The 18765-nt window shown below is 44.2% G+C and overlaps 1 protein-coding gene across 6 annotated transcripts in view; it reads left to right on the forward strand.

The window, feature by feature from the left end:
- LOC138293086 (ADAMTS-like protein 2) overlaps positions 1–18765 on the forward strand; it is a 282169-nt gene that overhangs the window by 243627 nt on the left and 19777 nt on the right. For all 6 annotated transcript variants that reach the window (XM_069232092.1, XM_069232088.1, XM_069232089.1 and 3 more), the window contains 2 exons: positions 8320–8490; positions 16537–16713. In XM_069232092.1, coding sequence (XP_069088193.1) covers positions 8320–8490; positions 16537–16713 — 348 coding nt within the window. The remainder of the gene's footprint in view (positions 1–8319; positions 8491–16536; positions 16714–18765) is intronic.

An 18765-nucleotide genomic window follows, 5' to 3' on the forward strand; every position in this document is an offset into this window, starting at 1 on the left:
AAAGCAATCCGAGATGGTCCTGATTACAAAATTCATTTAGGGCAGACCGTGAAGTTTTCTGCAAGAATAGCAGAAAATAACATCCAACAATTAGGGTCTAAATATTGTACGTTATGGATGCTGCATAGAAATAAGAGACTAGACCTCTAACAGTGCCAGAACAGTACAAATCAGATTGTTCACACCGTGTTCTCACTAGATTTCAAAGTCATTACGAAAAGATCTTCAACGTTTGTCTGGGGCCAAGCTCCACATACTAAAATCAATGGCCTTTCCCATTCAGAGATTAGTTCTGGCATAACAGAAGCTGGTTCCCCTCTGTTACATGACCTAGTCTGTGACAGTGAGGATGGGCATGATGGCATCATTCATTTTTCTAATAACATTAGCAAGGTAACACAAGAGGCCAAAAGAGCACTGGGACCTGAATCAGTGGTCAGAGTCATTTGGTATTGAGACAAGCTACTGGTTATCATGAGCAAATCACAAAAGGAACTGCAATGCTGATCACAAGAAAACATGATGAAGATCCAGTCTCCTCTGTGACAATCACCACAGATGCATCACATACAGTGTGGCTTGCACAAATGGGCAAACTCATAGTCAGAGGTCAGTAGACAAACAGGAAGCAGAGAAATATATCAAGGTCTTACAACTAAAGACTGGATTTCTATCTTTCAAGGCCCTCCACACACAGGTGTCTGAGCAACTCTGTAGACACCACAGACAACACCACAGCAATGTGCCTTAATAAATAGAGGGGAATGACATCCTACCCTCTCTTGAAAGTAGCACAGGAAATTTGGGCATCGGCCAACATTAGACAGATAGGTATAGTGGTAATCAAGAGAACAAAACACAGAACCAGACTGGCTAAGCAGGTAAATTGTATCACATGAATGGGTGCTGTAGGGAAATGCCTCCCTTGGCATGGTTACCCCCTAACCTTTTGCTTTTTTTATGCCAGTTATGATTGAATGTGTCCTGGGACCCTCCTATCCAGGCCCCAGCACCAGTGTTCTTTCCCTAAACTGTACCTTTGTTCCCATAATTGTCACAGCCCTGGCATACAGATAAGTCCCTTGTAACTGGTACCTCTGGTACCAATGGCCCTGTGGCCAGCGAAGGTCTCTAAGGGCTGCAGCATGTATTATGCCACCCTGGGGACCCCTCACTCAGCACATGCACACTGCCTCACAGCTTGTGTGTGCTGGTGGGGAGAAAATGACTAAGTCGACATGGCACTCCCTTCAGGTTGCCATGCCCTCAACCCACTGCCTGTGGCATAGGTAAATCACCCCTCTAGCAGGCCTTACAGCCCCAAGGCAGGGTACACTATACCACAGGTGAGGGCATAGTTGCATGAGCACTATGCCCCTACAGTGTCTAAGCCAAACCTTAGATGTTGTAAGTGCAGGGTAGCCATAAAGAGTATATGGTCTGGGAGTCTGTCAATTATGAACTCCACAGTTCCATAATGGCTACACTGAAATCTGGGAAGTTTGGTATCAAACTTTTCAGCACAATAAATGCGCATTGATGCCAGTGTGGAATTTATTGAAAAATGCACACAGAGGGCATCTTAGAGATACCCCCTGTATACCAGTCCATTTCCTAGTGTTAGGCTGACCAGTTCCTGCCAGCCTGCCACAACCAGACGAGCTCCTGGCCACATGGGGTGAGTGCCTTTTATCACTCTGTGGCCAGGAACAAAGCCTGCACTGGGAGGAGGTGCTTCTCACCTCCCCCTGCAGGAACTGTAACACCTGGCGGTGAGCCTCAAAGGCTCATGCCAGTTGTTACAGCGCCTCAGGGCATCCCACCTAGTGGAGGTGCCCGCCCCTCCAGACACAGCCCCCACTTTTGGCAGCAAGTCTGGAGGAGATAATGAGAAAAACAAGGAGGAGGCAGCCACCAGTCAGGACAGCCCCTAAGGTGTCCTGAGCTGAGGTGACCCCTGCCTTAAGAAATCCTCCATCTTGGTTTTGGAGGATCCCCCCAATAGGAATAGGGATGTGCCCTCCTCCCCTCAGGGAGGAGGCACAAAGAGGGTGTAGCCACCCTTCAGGGCAGTAGCCATTGGCTACTGCCCCCCAGACCTAAACACACCCCTAAATTCAGTATTTAGGGGCGACCCTGAACCCAGGAAATCAGATTCTTGCAACCTACAACCAGAAGAAGGACTGCTGACCTGAAAGCCCCGCAGAGACGACGAAGACGACAACTGACTTGGCCCCAGCCCTACTGGCCTGTCTCCACACTCAAAGAACCTGCACAGCGATGCATCCAGCGGGACCAGCGACCTCTGAGGACTCAGAGGATTGACCTGCACCTAAAGGACCAAGAACCTCCAGAGGACAGCGGCTCTGTCCAGAAACAGCAACAAAACTGCAACAATGAAGCAACTTTAAAGAGACTCTCACTTCCCGCCAGAAGCGTGAGTCTTCGCACTCTGCACCCGACGCCCCTGGCTCGAGTTCAGGACAACAAACACTGCAGAGAGGACTTCCATGCGACTCTAACTACGTGGACACCCTGAGTCGACCCTCCTGCACCCCCACATCGACGCCTGCAGAGAAGATCCAGAGGCTTCCCCTGACCGCGATTGCCTGGTAACAAAGGAACCCGACGCCTGGACCAAGCACTGCACCTGCAGCCCCCAGGACCGAGAGGACGCAGGTACTTACCTGCTATTAGACTGGAACCGAAGTACCCCTGTCCTCCATAGGCACCTATGTGTTTTGGGCCCTCCTTTAACCTCTGCACCTGACCGACCCTGTGTTGCTGGTGCTGTGGCTTTGGGGTTGCCTTGAACCCCCAACGGTGGGCTGCCTATGCCTAGGAGACTGACTGTGTAATTGCTTTATTTACCTTAGAATCTAACCAAAACTTACCTCCCCCAGGAACTGTTGATTGTTGCAGTGTCCACTTTTAAAATAGCTATTTGCTATTTTAACCAAAACTGTGTGTACTACTGTTTTAAGTCAAAGTTCTATACTTACCTGTGTGAAGTACCTTACATTTTATGTACTTACCACAAATTTGAATCTTGTGGTTCTAAAAATAAATTAAGAAAATATATTTTTCTATATAAAAATCTATTGGGGTGGAGTTAAGTCTTTGAGTGTGTGTTCCTCATCTGTTGCCTGTGGGTGTACAACAAATGCTTAACACTACCCTTTGATAAGCCTACTGCTCAACCACAGTACCACAAAATAGAGCATTGGTATTATCTACTTTTGCCACTATTAACCTCTAAGGGGAACCCTTGGACTCTGTGCACACTATCTCTCACTTTAAGATAGTATATACAGAGCCAACTTCCTACAGGTGCTATGTCAGGAACATGCACATATGATCTGCAAGAAATTAGAAATCTGTTTTCAAGAAAGGAGAATGCAAAATGCCTCAACTTTGCCTCTAGGTAGCCACACCCACTTTCCAGGGTAAATCACTATTGCTATGCTGGGGTGGAATATTTGCACCTCTCATCAATGATACTGTGGTATGGAATAAAGGATTCTAATACTCTACATTATACATTTTGCTTTGTATACAAAGGCTTGGACTTCCCCTGTCTCAGTTGCTTCGCCTGCATCTCATTCCCTCCCTAAATGGTCGAATCCCATACTAAGAACATTCTATACAGTTACACGCATTCCTCTAAAAACTTGCCACGCTCCCCATATTTTTCCCATTTTTCAGGGCATCCTCTACCTTCATAGATCTGCTTTTCTACCAGCATGCACCACTCCATGTCCCCTTTCCAATTTTCCAGTTCTGCTGTCTCCTGTGCCCCTCAGCTTCTGGAGACATTAGTTTGACAACTATCAAAGCTATGACTAAGCATAGCTTTGTGTGCTTGGGGATCCCATCTTCCCACCATGTATTTAATGCGAATTCTTTTGGGCAGAAGGCTATCCAGTGTCCAGTGACTTGTATCAAACATTTCTGCACTAATTCCCAGTACTGTCGCCTTTCTGGGGATGACTACAGTATATGGAACAAGACCCAAACCGCATGCACTCTCTAAGACACTCCTGGGATAGTTTGAGCACCAGAAGAAAATTTGGAAGCTTTGAAAAATAAATCTCCCCGGGGCTTCAGTGCTGCAGAGAAAAGTATCTTACCTATAGCTCCACGGTAAGAAATGAAATTTAAGCTTCATCCCCTCAAGGCTCCCAATACCTCTGGAAAACCTATTATGTCCCATTCTGTGCTGGGTCTTTTCAGGTCCATCAGAATCAGCCTGTTTCAAGTATCCGGCCTTCGGTTCCACAGTGGCAGCTTCAGTTTCAGGGACTGCCCGCTCAAGAAAGATTGTTGAACTTTTTGACTGCCATACTTTCACCTAGACCACTTGTTATATCCGGCCTCAAGTTACACCTTCATATCTCCAGGTGCCCTTAATCGATTTTTGTCGTGTTGGTCTTATTTTACTCCTATCATTTTTCTCTGTAGTATTGAAGTGGTTGTGCAGTTTTATTGTTTTGTGTGACCTTTTCTTCTGTGTATGCACTGCTTAAATTCTTTACACATTGCCTGTCTGCTTTGTTTCGCATTATCAGGAAATGAGCACAGGTTTATGTTATTTAATATGTTTAACATCCAGCAAATGATGGATCTATCTTTGAGGAGGGCAACATTCCTACAATGGTCATCAGTAGACAACTTAATAAACACTAATGTGTTTGAATGTTCACTTAAGAAGGGAGGACAGGGAATTTAAAACAGTTATTTCCAATTACCAGCACTCCTCTTTTCTCCACAATCACCCAAAACTTCTACATAAAGTATTGATTCACATTAAAAAAGGAAAAGGTTAATAACCTGTAACTGTAGACTTACGCTCAAAATCGTTGTGAGTCATCATGAGTCCTCATATGGTTGACTCCCAAAATTATTTTTTTATGGATTCAGAAGTAGTATGACATAGTAATAGACAGCATGTGACTCTAGAAGGGCTTGAAACTAGGAGTGGGCCTAACGCGCATAATTCAATGTAACGGAATTATGCAGAATTTGCTAAGAATTCAACAAGATTACACCTGGATTACTCTAAAACAGTGACTCTACATTTATGGCTATTTTCTAATGCGAAAATGCTCCCTTGTGTCCAAAATTGACGCAAGGATGCATTTTGCACTAATGAATAGCACTAAATGCAACAGAACCTGAATAGTGACCACAAGCAGCTACTTGCGCTTGCTAAATGTGCATTTAGCATAGGATTTCTCCTGGTTTACTACCGGCATTTAGTGTTATTTTGTTAGCTCAAAGTGCACCTTTGTGTCTAAAATGGATGCAAGGATGCATTTTGTACAAAGAAACAGTGATAAACGCAGCAGAACACTAATAGTGAATGGCTGCTTGCACTCTGTAAATGTGCTCTCGCGATATGATTTTCCCCCAAAATTACTCTTCATTACTCAAGGAGAAGTAATTGTGTAATTTTCGGTAATTCTGCATCAAAGAGTAACATTGTATTACCGAAATTACTACAATTACTCCTGCGTAATCAAAATTCTGCCCAGGTCTACGTGAAAGTCCAAAATTATTGTTAAAAGTAAGTACCCTGTTTCTTTCCTCTTGATAACATGGTTTACAAACTGACCGATGCCCACTTGGTCTGCTCTTCGGCATTTCGGTATAACCTGATGGAGCTGCTTCAAACAACGCTTAAGTTGTTCCACAGCCAGCATTTTGCACAGTATCTCCTTTATTCGTCCCCTACCTCTACGCCATTGTTGGACCTCAATTAGAGGAGAAAGCAAGGTCTGATGATTATTTTGTGCCGTTTTAAGGCAATTGTTTTCCCATTTCTATTAACTGCTGACATGGCTTAGTCAAACATAATAACTTAATTGGAGTAGCCCATGTTTGTTGTAGTCTGAAATGTTGAGTAGGGAATAATATTACACCTCAATATAGTAGCCAAAATATCGAGGACAAAAATATTGAAACGGAGGTGCAAATGGGGAAGTATAGATTTACTGTTTTAACTCCATATCTATGTACCTTGGCGATATATACATTGTGAAGGTACCTATATGTAGTTAGGTATAGAAAATCTATACATACTTAGCTGTCAGTATTTTGGCCATGATTTTCAGGTATATTGATATTGGCTACTCAGTATTCAGGATCCACACCATCCATGTGAAGAGCTGTTCTAGCCTTCGTCACTATGGATAATTACCACAATAGTTCAATTGAGCTTAACTCATAGAGACCACTGATAAGACAGAATGTGTGAGGGGGGATGTCGGTCATGAGGAGATCTGTCCCTAGATGGTACATTTGTTACTTGGTAGGAGGCACAACAGGTATTGCAGCTGGGGCCCGGGCAGTTTCTTCAGTAAGGAAACGTGTCCAGAATTGTGTGACATATCTCACCTGACCTCTCTGATGAACCAGCAGAGTCACATACACTGGAACTAATTCTAGACACAGGATGCAGCAAAGGTATGATCCCACAGCTATATGTAGTATTAAAGAAAGACAAAAAGTGTCAGTCGCTTAAGGCACAAAGCCTGTGGGATACAAATCTTCCGGAACCACTCACAGATGGCAAGTGGACCAGGACCTGTGCCCTGTGACCAAGAATGACAGATTCAAAATGGCCCATTTTTATTATCTGCATTGCACTTCACACCTTAGAGAATGTGTAGAATTTTCCCTGCCAGATCCAAGGCGAGCCCGGGGTGTGGCACAAAGCGAGGAACTTTTCTTCATCTGACTAGGACATGTAATAGGTGGAAAAATTATTGGACTGACGTGGTATAGCAAATTAGGGGCGTGACTGCGTTGCAGTTGGAGGTGATCATTAAACAGTGCCTCTTGCGGGAAATACCAAGGCCAATAAAGGTTGCAAAATTTAGAATTGTTTTGCTGCCTTGGGACTACTGCTAGCTAAGAGATGCATAACCATACACTAGCTTTCTCCAATTCCCCCCAGACCCCAGTCGTAAAGTGCAGACTTAGATGAGTGGGCTGTGGATGAGGAACATAGACTGCATGAAATGAGAGTGGATGAGAATGCAGAATGAGACCTGAATTTATGGGAGGAAATGGTCATCAGGCTGATGACCCCTCTGACAGATCAAAATGTAATGGATAACTCATCGGAAGGTGGGGGTACGGCCTGGGAAATGTAAGAGAAGGTTTAGATGGGATGAGACATTTTGGAGGTAGAAGAAAGGGGATGGTATGTATTGACTGATTGCTTTTAACAGAGAAGGGAAATGTACAAACACTAATCTAAGGCTTCCACACTCCCACTGAAAAAGTTGTAATGTCAATCTATCAGGTTTAATGTTGGGCACTGACTGATCTACGAGATGATATTGAAGCTGGATTCTGTTACATGTTAAGTATTAAATTGTTATTTGATGTCTAAGTGATAAATTATTAAACCTTGAAAAACATGGATGACATTAAGCCATCCCTATTGATATTAGCACCAAAGTGGCATACTCAGTTTACAACATTTGCACATGTCCAACACACTGTACCCTTTTGCTACAGCCTTTTGGTGGTTTCTCCCCATTCTTTGGCTCTTTAGCACTCGTCTGTCCTTCCTCTGCTGCTTTCCCGGGCAGCCGTACATGCTCTCCATTTTCTTTTGGACCTCCACTTTTTTCATCTCTCCATCTTTCTTGCTCACACTGTCTTCTTGTACGTCCACCTCACTATCCTTGTCAGTCCATCTCTTTTCCTCTTTCTCTCTTTTGAGCCCATTCTTTTTAATCTCCCTTCCCGTCTCTCTCTCTCTCTCTCTCTCTCTCTCTCTCTCTCCCCCCCTTGTGAATCACTAATAGTTTTTCTCTATGTTTTCTGGTCAGTCCATCTTCTTTAACTCTCTTACTCCTTTGCATTCTGCCACCCGTAGTTGCCTACCTGTTTCTCTCCATTGCACTTTTTTTCAGTATCTCCTCTCTTTTAACCTCTCTCTCTCGCTCTCTCTCTCTGTCTCCCCCTGTCTCTGTCTCCCTCTCGGTGTCAGTTCTTTTCTCTTTGACTCTAAGACTAGTTCACCTATCCCTTTTTTGGTTTCTGTTGGCCTTTCCAATATCCAGTTGGTAGCCTCCCCATAAATCAGCAGCCTGATTCTCTTTTGATGTTCTTATTCATAAGCAACAGTAAGATAATCTTTTACAGAATCTATTTGAGTAATTGGCTGGGGATTGCCAGAAAAGTTGGGTGTAAATCTATAACTTGACTTCCGCTTTTTTTTACATTGTACTGTGCTATTTTGTGATCGAAAGGTATTACGTTTGGTGTGAGCAAAGACTAAAATACTGTTTTTTGTCTTCCCAGTGCTCAGGTCCGTGTGGAGAGGGCCAGATGATTCGTCATATCGACTGCAAAAACATGGAAGGAGAGGTGATTGCGAACTCACACTGTGATCGAGACACCAAACCACTGGCAGTTCACCCATGTGGTGGCAAAAACTGCCCTGCACACTGGGTAGAACAAGAATGGGAACAGGTAATACAAGTGATTTAGAGGCATGTAATGCACATGAGGGAGAAGCATGCATGAAATGTCCTGAGTCAGACAGTAAGTTTCAGTAAAATCTGATAATAAAATCAGTCAGGCAGTTAAAATAAATGGATGTACATCCTTAAAGTGCATGATGGGTAACTATACAGTGTTTGACCATTCCTCAGCACTAGCAGAATTGCTGGAAAATGTGTCCACCCGCTGGATTAACTACTAGAAGTTCAGTCACAACAGATAAGGTGCCTATGATTCCGTAAAATGCACACTGGGCAGAACTACAATGCTGGACCGTCCACTGCAGCAGTAGATGGATGAATGTCTATGGACACCCCAAAGATTCCCTATTTGCCAAGGTTTTTAGGGGTGCGTAGCGCTTCGAGGGAGCAAAGTGCATCCCATGGCCTAAATGAGCATTGGACAGTTATACCACCCGTTTAGTTATCCTTCGCTAAACTTTACAAAAAAGTGCTAAGTGCAGTTGCAAAAGTCAGTAAATAAGCTTTTGGGTATACTTGGTTGGATTAGGAACTTTGGATCGTGGCGGAGGAGTGCTCTAAGTACGTTAGCGTATTTGCCGCACCTTGCCTAAGATCTTCCATCAGTTTGAGAAAAGCATACCGAAGAGGCAAGTGTGGGCCCCCTTCCTCAAGAAAATCGGCTTCAGCAGAGATTTCCTGGTAGCATCAAGCGAGGTGCAGCAGCACAGAAGATGGAACCAAGATTCGTTCCTAAAGTCACCCACTTGCAGGCTTCCTTCTTCCCCAGTGAGAGCCAAGCCGGGTTGAAATCTGACACGGGTAGGTTTAACAGTCGCAAATACATAATGCGGCAGTTGATGGCCTCTAGGAGGTATGGCTGAGGTCTTCCTGCCAAGTCAGACGAATTCAGTGAGAGCAAGATATCTGAAGTGCGCAGGGAAGGAGTGTCTGGCTGAAATGGCACCAAGAGGGCCTGTTTGTTGATTACCTTTTTCCATGTTAGGAAAGTAATGGTATCGAGAGGTAAGGCTGGTGTTTCTGTTTGAAGACATTGAATTGCCTTCTGCATCTGCTGCTGCCAAGGGTTCCCAAGCCTCTCAAATGTATCTTTCAAACAAGCTTTCAGTGAATTCGCAGGTGCTTTCAGTAGACGGCTGTAGTATTTCAAAATTTCCGACTCACAGGCTAGCCTTTTGCTTGACAGTCCAAATTCCAAACTTATTCTTGTTCGTTTTAGGTTTCTGGGTAATTGAAATACCTTCTTGTATCCTATAATCTGCAGATGCTCCAAAGTATTTGCACAGTCCCCTGGGTACGCCTGGTCCCGTAGTGGAGCCACAGAAGGAGACAGGCCTTTATAAATTTGAGGCAGTGGCACTTTAAAAAAAATTGTTGAGGCAAACAAGACCATACGTAATGGCTGCTGCTTTCTTTTTCTAGCCAGCATATGTGGGCTAATGGTTTGGATGCCTCAGTAAACCAGATCACCAAAAAGTTGTATTTCTGTACCGTTTTAATTGTTTTGTTCCCCATACACCATGTCAGAAGTTTCTTTTTCTTATAGCGCCTGAATATTAGGATTTTAGTCTTGTCTCCATTTACCTTGAAAAATGAATTTCATTATAAGTTTGGAGGCTGCTCAAAGCTCGCTGCATATCCATTTTCGTAGGATTCATAATGACAATATCATCAGCAAATTGGAGAATATGTAGAGTCATATGGCCTAGTCATGGGGGCACCAGGCTACCGTTTGCTAGGGCTCTTCCCAAATCTGTCATATATAGATTAAAAAGTTGTGGTGCTAGGACGCATCCTGTTTCAGACTACCCTCTGTGGAAAATTTGGGAGTGAAGGTCTGAGGCCCAGTTTTGATACGAACCCATGTTTCTGAACAGAGAGAAGTTATCGCCGTAAGAGAGTTGAGGCAATGCACCACATGCTTAATTTCCTCCATAGTGTGGGACGGTCATCTTTGTCAAATGCAGCACTTTAATCAATGAAACAGCAAAAGAGGGGAATGTGTTTTCTTTGGGCTGCTTACTGGCTCAGTACTGCGAGAGACATGATGTGATTGATGGTTGGTGCTGTCGCCCAGAAGTCTGTCTGAAAGAATAGGAGTATGTCATTGTCCAGAACCCAGGCTTCTAGGTGCTTAAGTAGTAGCCGTGGATAGGCATTTGGCTCTGAGTCCAACAGGGCTATTAGTCAATAAATAGATGGTTTGCTGGGTCGCCTTTTTTGAAGATTGGGTTCAGTATCGAACCCCTCCATGCTTCTGGAATTTGGGCAGTAAAAAAAAAAGCTTGGTTGAAAAGAGGAGTTAGCAGCTTGGTCCAGTCCTCCAAAACACATTTAAAGATACTGACTCGCAAGCCATTTGGGCCTGAAGTCCCGTCATTTTTCATTTTCTTTATAAGTTTGGACACCTGAGACAGGTTTATAAAAGCCGAATGGTTCAGGGTTATCTGGTCGGCCGATTCCTCTTTGTCTGTGTGCGCTGGGGCCGTCGGGTGACTAGAGTATTGTGCAGCTACGTAAGTTAGCCAAGCTCCTTCTGGAACTCCATGTTCTCTAGTGGAGCAGGGCGTTTTTAATTGATTAACATAATTCCAGAAGCGAGCCAGGCCTCTTTCCTGTAGCATTTTGTGCACCTTTAACCATTGATTGTCCTCCCTGGCTTTCTTCGCTTTTCACACTGCTTTTTTTTGTCCCTTGTGTATTTTGCTGGGATGCATTATTAATGTGCAGTATGACCTGTGATCTCACCAGGCCTTTCTTAGCTTGCTCTTTGAGTTTAGGATGGCCTTGTTCTGTGGTCTTTGAGGGGTAAGTGCGGGCCCCGGCTGCTTTTAGTATATCCATGAGCTCCTATAAGAGATTGCTTTACTTAGTATGCATTTCTGCCTGGGAACTTTTGGGGTCCGTAGTCGTCTTGAGTAGGCATTTGGTAATGGGTGACGTATCTACGGACCTCCATTTCAGCATCCTGATTAGCTTTGTTACTTCTGTGTGCACGGAAGACCCCACTGTCTGATATTTTACTGCAACGGGTGCTCCCAGATTCACTGTTATCGTCAGGGGGTTGTGGTCACTTTCACTCCTATTGTGGATCTCAAAGTTCATGAGACGGTTAGCTAGAGATCCAGACAAAAAAATATAATCAATTGTTGAAATTCCCCTAAAAGTCTGGGGAAGCTGAAGTTTGGGTGCGGTGGCCTTGAATACTTGTTCTGCTGAGACTAACTTGTAAGTGCTCAGGAAGTTGTTCATTTTTTCCTGTTCCTTGTTGTTTTGGTTGGCTGCCCGCCCCAGTGGGTCCCAGGTCCTTCATGTTGAAAACACCTGTCAGCAGGACTTTGTAAAAAGCGTGTTTCAAATGAATTGTTTCCAGGGGATTACGGGAATCCTCTATTGCATTTCATTTTGATGTTTCTGTCTGTTGTAATAGCAAATTGTTAGAAGCAAAGGAATCTTCCCATGGCAGATTGTTAGTCCTTAAACTGTTGCCACTTGCAGGAGCCAGACAGCATATCTTTGAATGTGTACAAGAGATAGTACATTGTTTTCTGAGGGATAATCATTGAAGTTAATTCTGTCTAGCATATTATAATGGAATGCATTGGATTCCGTTATACACTGTTCAGGAGACTGCCAAAGGTGCTTTGTTTTGCTAGTGTTAGTATTCTAAAGTGATACATGACTCTTCTGAATGTATTTTGTGGCCCATCACAAATGTATCCTAGCCCACTGTTATCATGTGTTGTGTAGAAGTGACATGGAGGGGCCGACATCTGTTTACACAGTGGGTCGGATGGAGGGGAGGCAGCATAGCTATCCTGTAACTGCAGCTTTAACAGTCCTTTTGTTTTTGTCACCCTAAGCGGGAAGGGTATGCCCAGACGTGGGTCCCGTGCTCACTATGCCACTGAATTCAAGCTAGTCTGGTGGATGAGGGGTGATACCCTGAAACCGGTGACAGGATGCTTGTTTACAGTCCAGGGAGGACCTGACTTGGCAGTTTGGGATGGACTGTCCCCATGGGGAGCAGGGTCAAGACTGATTTGCTTATGGCTGGGTCCAAACTGGGATGGCATGGTGAGCAGAAAAAATGATGAATTAAACTCAGATCTGTGACTGGGGTGAATGTTTGATTTGCTCCGAATTCCTTCTATTTTTGCTTTTGTCACCCTAAGTCCCGTGCTTACAGTACCGATGGATTCGAGCTAGCCAGGCTTATGAGGGGTGATACCATGAAACCAGTCCCAGGATACTTGTTACCAGTCCAGGGAGGACTTGACTAGGCAGTTCGGGCTGAACTGTTCCAATGGGGAGCATGGTCAAGACTGATTTGCTTAAGGCTGGTTCCAAACTGGGGTGGCATGGTGAGCAGAAGAAAATGATGGGTTAAACCTAGATCTGTGACTGGGGTAAATGTTTGATTTGTTCCGCATTCCGCCCAACATCTGTTCTTTTCACTGATAGAAGGCAACATTCTTCAAACATGTATGTTGTATCAGCTGAATTGTAAAGTTTTAAGTTTTGCTGTGAGATTTTTTTTCATAAAGATAAGCATTGGACTGGACATTACCTTACTGTGTCTGTTGATTACCTGTTGATTTATGAGCCCTTTTCCCCCACACTACATCACTGAGAAGCCTGTTATTGCTTGGCCTCGCTATCCTGAAAGTCAAGTGTTGAAAGAGTTGTACTTAGCCCAGTTTCCAGAGCCATCAGTCGGACAGAACACAGGATACCACTAACAAACAAACTCAACTACCACGCTTGAGGCTCATTAGTCTCTGTCTACCCAGTGGCCCCACAAACAGGGTCTGGCAGTGACTTACTCCACCTTTTCCACTCTCAACCATAGACTTGGAATCATACTTTTCCTTCAAATTCCACTGTCTGAGACACCCACTCTATTTGGCTTGATGCCCCACCTCCCCACTCTACATCATCACCAGCCCAACCACCCTCACTCCACTTTTGTCTTGCACTTCTCTCCTCATTCTCACCCCAAGTGATCCATCTTGGGCACCAGCTGACCTTTAAGACGCAAACTATTGAAACCCTTCTCTCTTTACTACAAATTAAGTTAGACACTTTTATGCCTAAATGCTTTCAGTCACTTCTAGTTAACTGACGTCCACCCACAAATCTTGAAATCAGGTGTGGTGCATCCTCTTTTCCAACAATCTTTTCACATCTTTCCAGTATTGGGTTCAACCTTTGCATCCAATGAAAACGGTGCTCTCCTCCATCACCAGCCTTATTTCCTTTGCTCTGCACAGTCACTGATCTTATGTCCTCAGTCTTCTTGACCGCTCTGCAGCTTTTGACACAATAGATTACTCCATATTACTGCTATGCCACCAAGCAATTACCATCAACAACAGAACTCCTGGCGGGTCTTCGTCCTCTCTGACTGATAGCGCCACAAGGATTACTTCTAGGTCCTGTCCTATGCTCTCTGTAGATCACCCCACTTGAGAACATCATGGTCTTGTTTAGTTACTCTTACCATCTCTACGCAAATGGCATGTAGATATTCTTTGCTTCTCCTACCTTTTCTCTCTACCTCCCAGACTGCAGTTTTACACTGGACAGCTCGCCCTTCCCTCTTTCAAAATGGAGGACCTCTACTTTCCCACACCATTGATCCCATCGCCTCGCCTACCACACTCCACTTCGCGTCTCACAGCCTGATCTCTGCCTCCTCTGCTACAAACCTTGGTGTACAGTTCAACTCTTTGATGAATAATGAAGAGTTTTTTTTCTACCACTGCTATGGCAGCACAATACGTAGTGATAAGTGTGCAAAAAATAACATATGCCCATGTCGCTCATTCCAAAATACTAGGGCACTAATTAATTTTCTAGTACTGGTATTTTCTTGTACTTATTATTTTGAATAATTGCAACAGTCTGCGGCATCCCTTAATATTCCTTTTCCTCACTGGAAAAGCAGTCGCGGCTGGCGACTGGGCAAATTGGCAGGGGGGAATAACACAAAAATAAATAAATATATTTTAAAAAGACTTACCTGAAGCTTACTGCTTCTCTCCGCCTCTCTCTGCTGCACTGCAGGCTCCCAGCCTGCCCTGCGGCCAATCATGATGCTGCTCCGAGCCGAATTATAATTGGCTGGAGCACCCTGGCTGGGCTCTCCAATGCAGACTGGGAGCTTGGGCTTGCTCTCCCCAACACAGGGGAGAGCCCTTGTGCGCATATGTGTTTGGCCTGCCCGAGACGGCTGGCTAAACATACATGCGCACTGAGGGGAGTACTCTGTACACTCCCCTTGCTGCTTGTCACCCCCGTGGTCCTGCCCCTTTAACAATAAAACGATAATAAACATCTTTTATTATCATTTTATTTTCACAGGTTTGCATCTCCTGTTGCTGGCGGGGGTGGGGGGTGATGCCCCTCCGCCATAGCGGGGGAGCCGCCCCTGTGGAAAAGGAGCATTGTCTATATGAACTCCTTTCACTTTGGCAACAAATCTGAGTGGCTCTCAGCTAAAAACCAGGGCCTTCTAAACTGTTTAACAGTAGAGTTGAAAATGGATCATAGTGTTACCCTGCACTATCTTGTCGCTATTCTAACCCGCCACACATTCACCAGGGACTTGCACTCCTCCACGTGGCACCAAAACCATCTCGTACGGTCTCCAAGTTCCAATCTGTCCCACACAGCGAGTTTGAAACCAAAGTGAAGAGCCACCTCGAGAGATCACAGAAAAAGTGGACCTAAAGCTCCTGTTCGGTTGACCACTCAGCACTCCCCAACATCTTCACACATTGCCTCGGTTGACTAATCTGTTTTTTGTTCCACAGCCTATCGTGTAATGTACTGACTTTGTCCTTTGTATTTCATTTCTACGCAAAATCTAGACCTGCTCGTGTAAAAAAATAGAGAAATTCTAAATGAATACATTTGAACCAATTCATCCAAATACACAGTGGTGGTCCCTTTTAGCGGTGTGTGAGGAGAGCTCCTACCAAGTCTATAGACTTTTGTGATTCTTCCCCTCCATGGACACAAGAGGGCAGCAGACCCAATTATAGCTCTCTAAACCTGTAAACTAGTCCTGTTCCTATCGCCAAATGTGCTGCTCTTTTGACCTAATCTTCCTGCCTTCGCTCCTAATGCTACCTACCTCTTTCCCGTCCCTCCCATCCTACCGTGCGCCCACCACCTCAGACCAACTCTGCCACAAGGACTGATCCGCTGTCTTCAAAATAATCTCACTCCCTGGTGGTCTGTCTTTTCTTCTGGCGGCAACATGGCGCGCCACGGGTCTGCCCGGTCCCCTTTAACATTCACTTAATAGACATCTTATATTTTGTTTGCCTTCAGGTTCACGAATACTTTACAATATGCTGCATTTGTAGGTGACGTAGATACACCATACCTTGTGTTTGCCTGCTAATAAACAAAACAAGTGATTATCAAAAAAGGCTTTGCGAGTTACATGCTGATTGCTGACATCTGGTGGGATATGCATGTCACGAGTTTGAATACTGTCAAGGCCAATTCCGCTTTTCATCGTTCCAAGGCAAATATAGTGCCTACTGTTAAATATGATGATATGCACATCTGTCACTAACACCATTCTAAAATCGCAGAACAAACTAAGGGGCAGATATATGAAAAATGGCACTGCACCGAGTGCAGCGCCACTTTCCGTGCGCCCCTTAGTGCCCCACTACCGCCACGATGTGTGCGACATATTTAAAAAACGGCACACCATGGCGTAGGGTAGGGGGCAATAGTGTCATTTTTCATGACACTATTGATGTACTGATGAACGCCCCCTTTGCATACATTATGCCTGGCGCAGGTATAATGTAGCGCTAAGGGTTATAAAGGTGCACAATGCATGCATTGCCCCACTTTGTAAATGTGGCGCAAGGATTTTGGCCTCATTGGGCCTTATTAGCATCATAAAAAATTACACTAATGTGGCGCAAGGTGGTGCTAGGGGCTTATAAATATGCCCTTAAATTCCATGATGTGCCTCTTTGCTGCTAACCATGCTGTCTCTTTGCAGTGCAATGCCAGCTGTGGACGTGGAGAGAAAACTCGCCGTGTTGTGTGTGCAGGCCTGGAGCACGGGGCTTATAAAGAGTACCCCGAAGCACGTTGTGACCTTACGAGCAAACCGGAGGTGCTGACTGCCTGTTTCCGGAGGCCTTGCTCCACCTGGTTTACCACTTCCTGGTCGCAGGTACTAGGCCTCACCTATTCATGGTTATATGGTATTGGTGCAAAAGAAACACCTTATAAAAGCTTATTTATTTATGTCATGTTTTTTAAATACTCTCAGTTGACGAGACGCAACAGGAATATCGAGGAAAGGTGGAAGGCTAGAAGGCAGGGCAGGGCTGCTCATTGTCACTGGAGAGTAAATACTCGATGGTAAAATCATGTCTTCGGGTGCTTCCGAAAGGATTAGATCAGGCTTCTCCAACGAGTACTTCGTGAGCTACTGGTAGCTATCCAGCTACTTGTACGTAGCTCTCCTGTGTGCAGCCCAGCCCAGCCCACTCATTCTGAAGCTTTGCTTGGCTAAATTCATATATCTGTACTAACATTTAAAAGTGTGTAGTTGAGACGAAAATGTATGTATTTTCAGAACTCCTAAGCTAATATTTAGAGAAAAATGTTTAAATACCCAAAATATACTTACAATTGATATTTGAGTGATAAATAATGTAGCACTAGGGTACTTATTGCTGGTATTATTCCCTTGGAGTCAGGAGCATTTTGAGCTATACCAGCAATATATTACTCATGCAAAGGCATTCTAAATAGACAACATCCTATTCTACATTACTGCTGTCAATCCTGTCTGGTGCACAGAGGTGTTCATTGCTAGTAATCTTGCCTATGGTGGCCATTCATACAATCCTGTCTGATCTGGTCCCTATTACTGTATTAATAATATTAGTAGCTTGGGATGATTTTTATTAACCATAAGTAGCTCTCATTACAGAAAAGGTTGGCGATCCCTGGATGAGATGTAGCAGTTGTTCCAGAGATGGAATTGAAGAGAAACTATTTCAGCTTGGACAGAAGCAATGTGGGACAGTTGAAAGAGGCCAAGTTCAGGGGTCTGGTCTGGTGATATGGAGGGAATAGATGTGAGAGGTAGCGCTTGGCTACGGCATGAAATCATTTGTGTAGTAGGCACAGAGTTTTAAAGGCAGTCCTTTATTTTACGGACAGCCAATGAAGCGATCAGAAGGAGTGATGTGATCCGAGCCTTTTAAGGATGAGACGAGAAGCAAAGTTCTGATCTCTTTGTGGCCTAGTGATTTGGTGGGTGACCCCTGGAAATGGAGTAGGCCATACATAAGGCCTTAACATATAATCTTCGGACTGAAGTAGTGGAGAATCGCTTGGAGATGGAAAACACAGTTCTGGAAACATAATTAACCTGATGGACAAAGGAAAAATCGTAGTAGAAGATGACTCCCAGATTTCTGATTGAGTTAACTAGAAGGGAAGGATGAGATGCCAAAGAGAGGCATCTTTTGGGGCATCGTAAGGCTCTCATTACGAGTGTCCTGCTGTTTGGTGCAATAATTAGCACCTGGTTACAAGTTTTGCCCTTAAAATGGGGCATAATTTGGATTTCGGTGCTTTTTGCACCAAAATCCTCATGTAACTGTAATTTCCCGGGCATTTCTCCTATTTAAATTCCGGCAGGTTTGACCCGTCAAAAGTTGACAAGAGGTGTGATTGATAAATGTTGCAGTTTGACTGGGCCACTCGTAATGAGGGCTATGATGCCTGTTTGAAGGTATGTTGCACCATGTGCCCGGATTTGTCACTTTTGCCAAATATGCCCCTGACCACTGCATAACTTGCAGATTTGAACAAAAAATGTCTCTAGAGCAGATAGCAAATTATTTTTTTTAAACACAGCACAGATGGTGCAAAATGGTGGTAGACACTTTATGAAAGTCAGCTTTCAGTAGTTGGGTGTTGTATTTAGGAGATAAACTGGTTCTAATAGAGTTAAACTTTTGCCCAGACGGTGGTAATGTCCAGAATTGTTGGACTGGGGAGGGGCGTTTGACTGCAGTTTAGAAACAGTACTTACATATTAATGTAATTCAAACAGGGTAGAAAAAATGAATTTGACTTTGTAATGGAAAATGAGTGGTTTCGTTATTTGTGCAAATTCACCCAGAGTAATAAAAACATTTTACTTCTCTTCTTAGGACTAATGTCTTGCAACTTAAATTGCCTGTTAGTGAAAGTCTTACGTTAT

The sequence above is a fragment of the Pleurodeles waltl genome, chromosome 4_2 (assembly GCF_031143425.1).
Source record: "Pleurodeles waltl isolate 20211129_DDA chromosome 4_2, aPleWal1.hap1.20221129, whole genome shotgun sequence".
NCBI lineage: Eukaryota > Metazoa > Chordata > Amphibia > Caudata > Salamandridae > Pleurodeles > Pleurodeles waltl.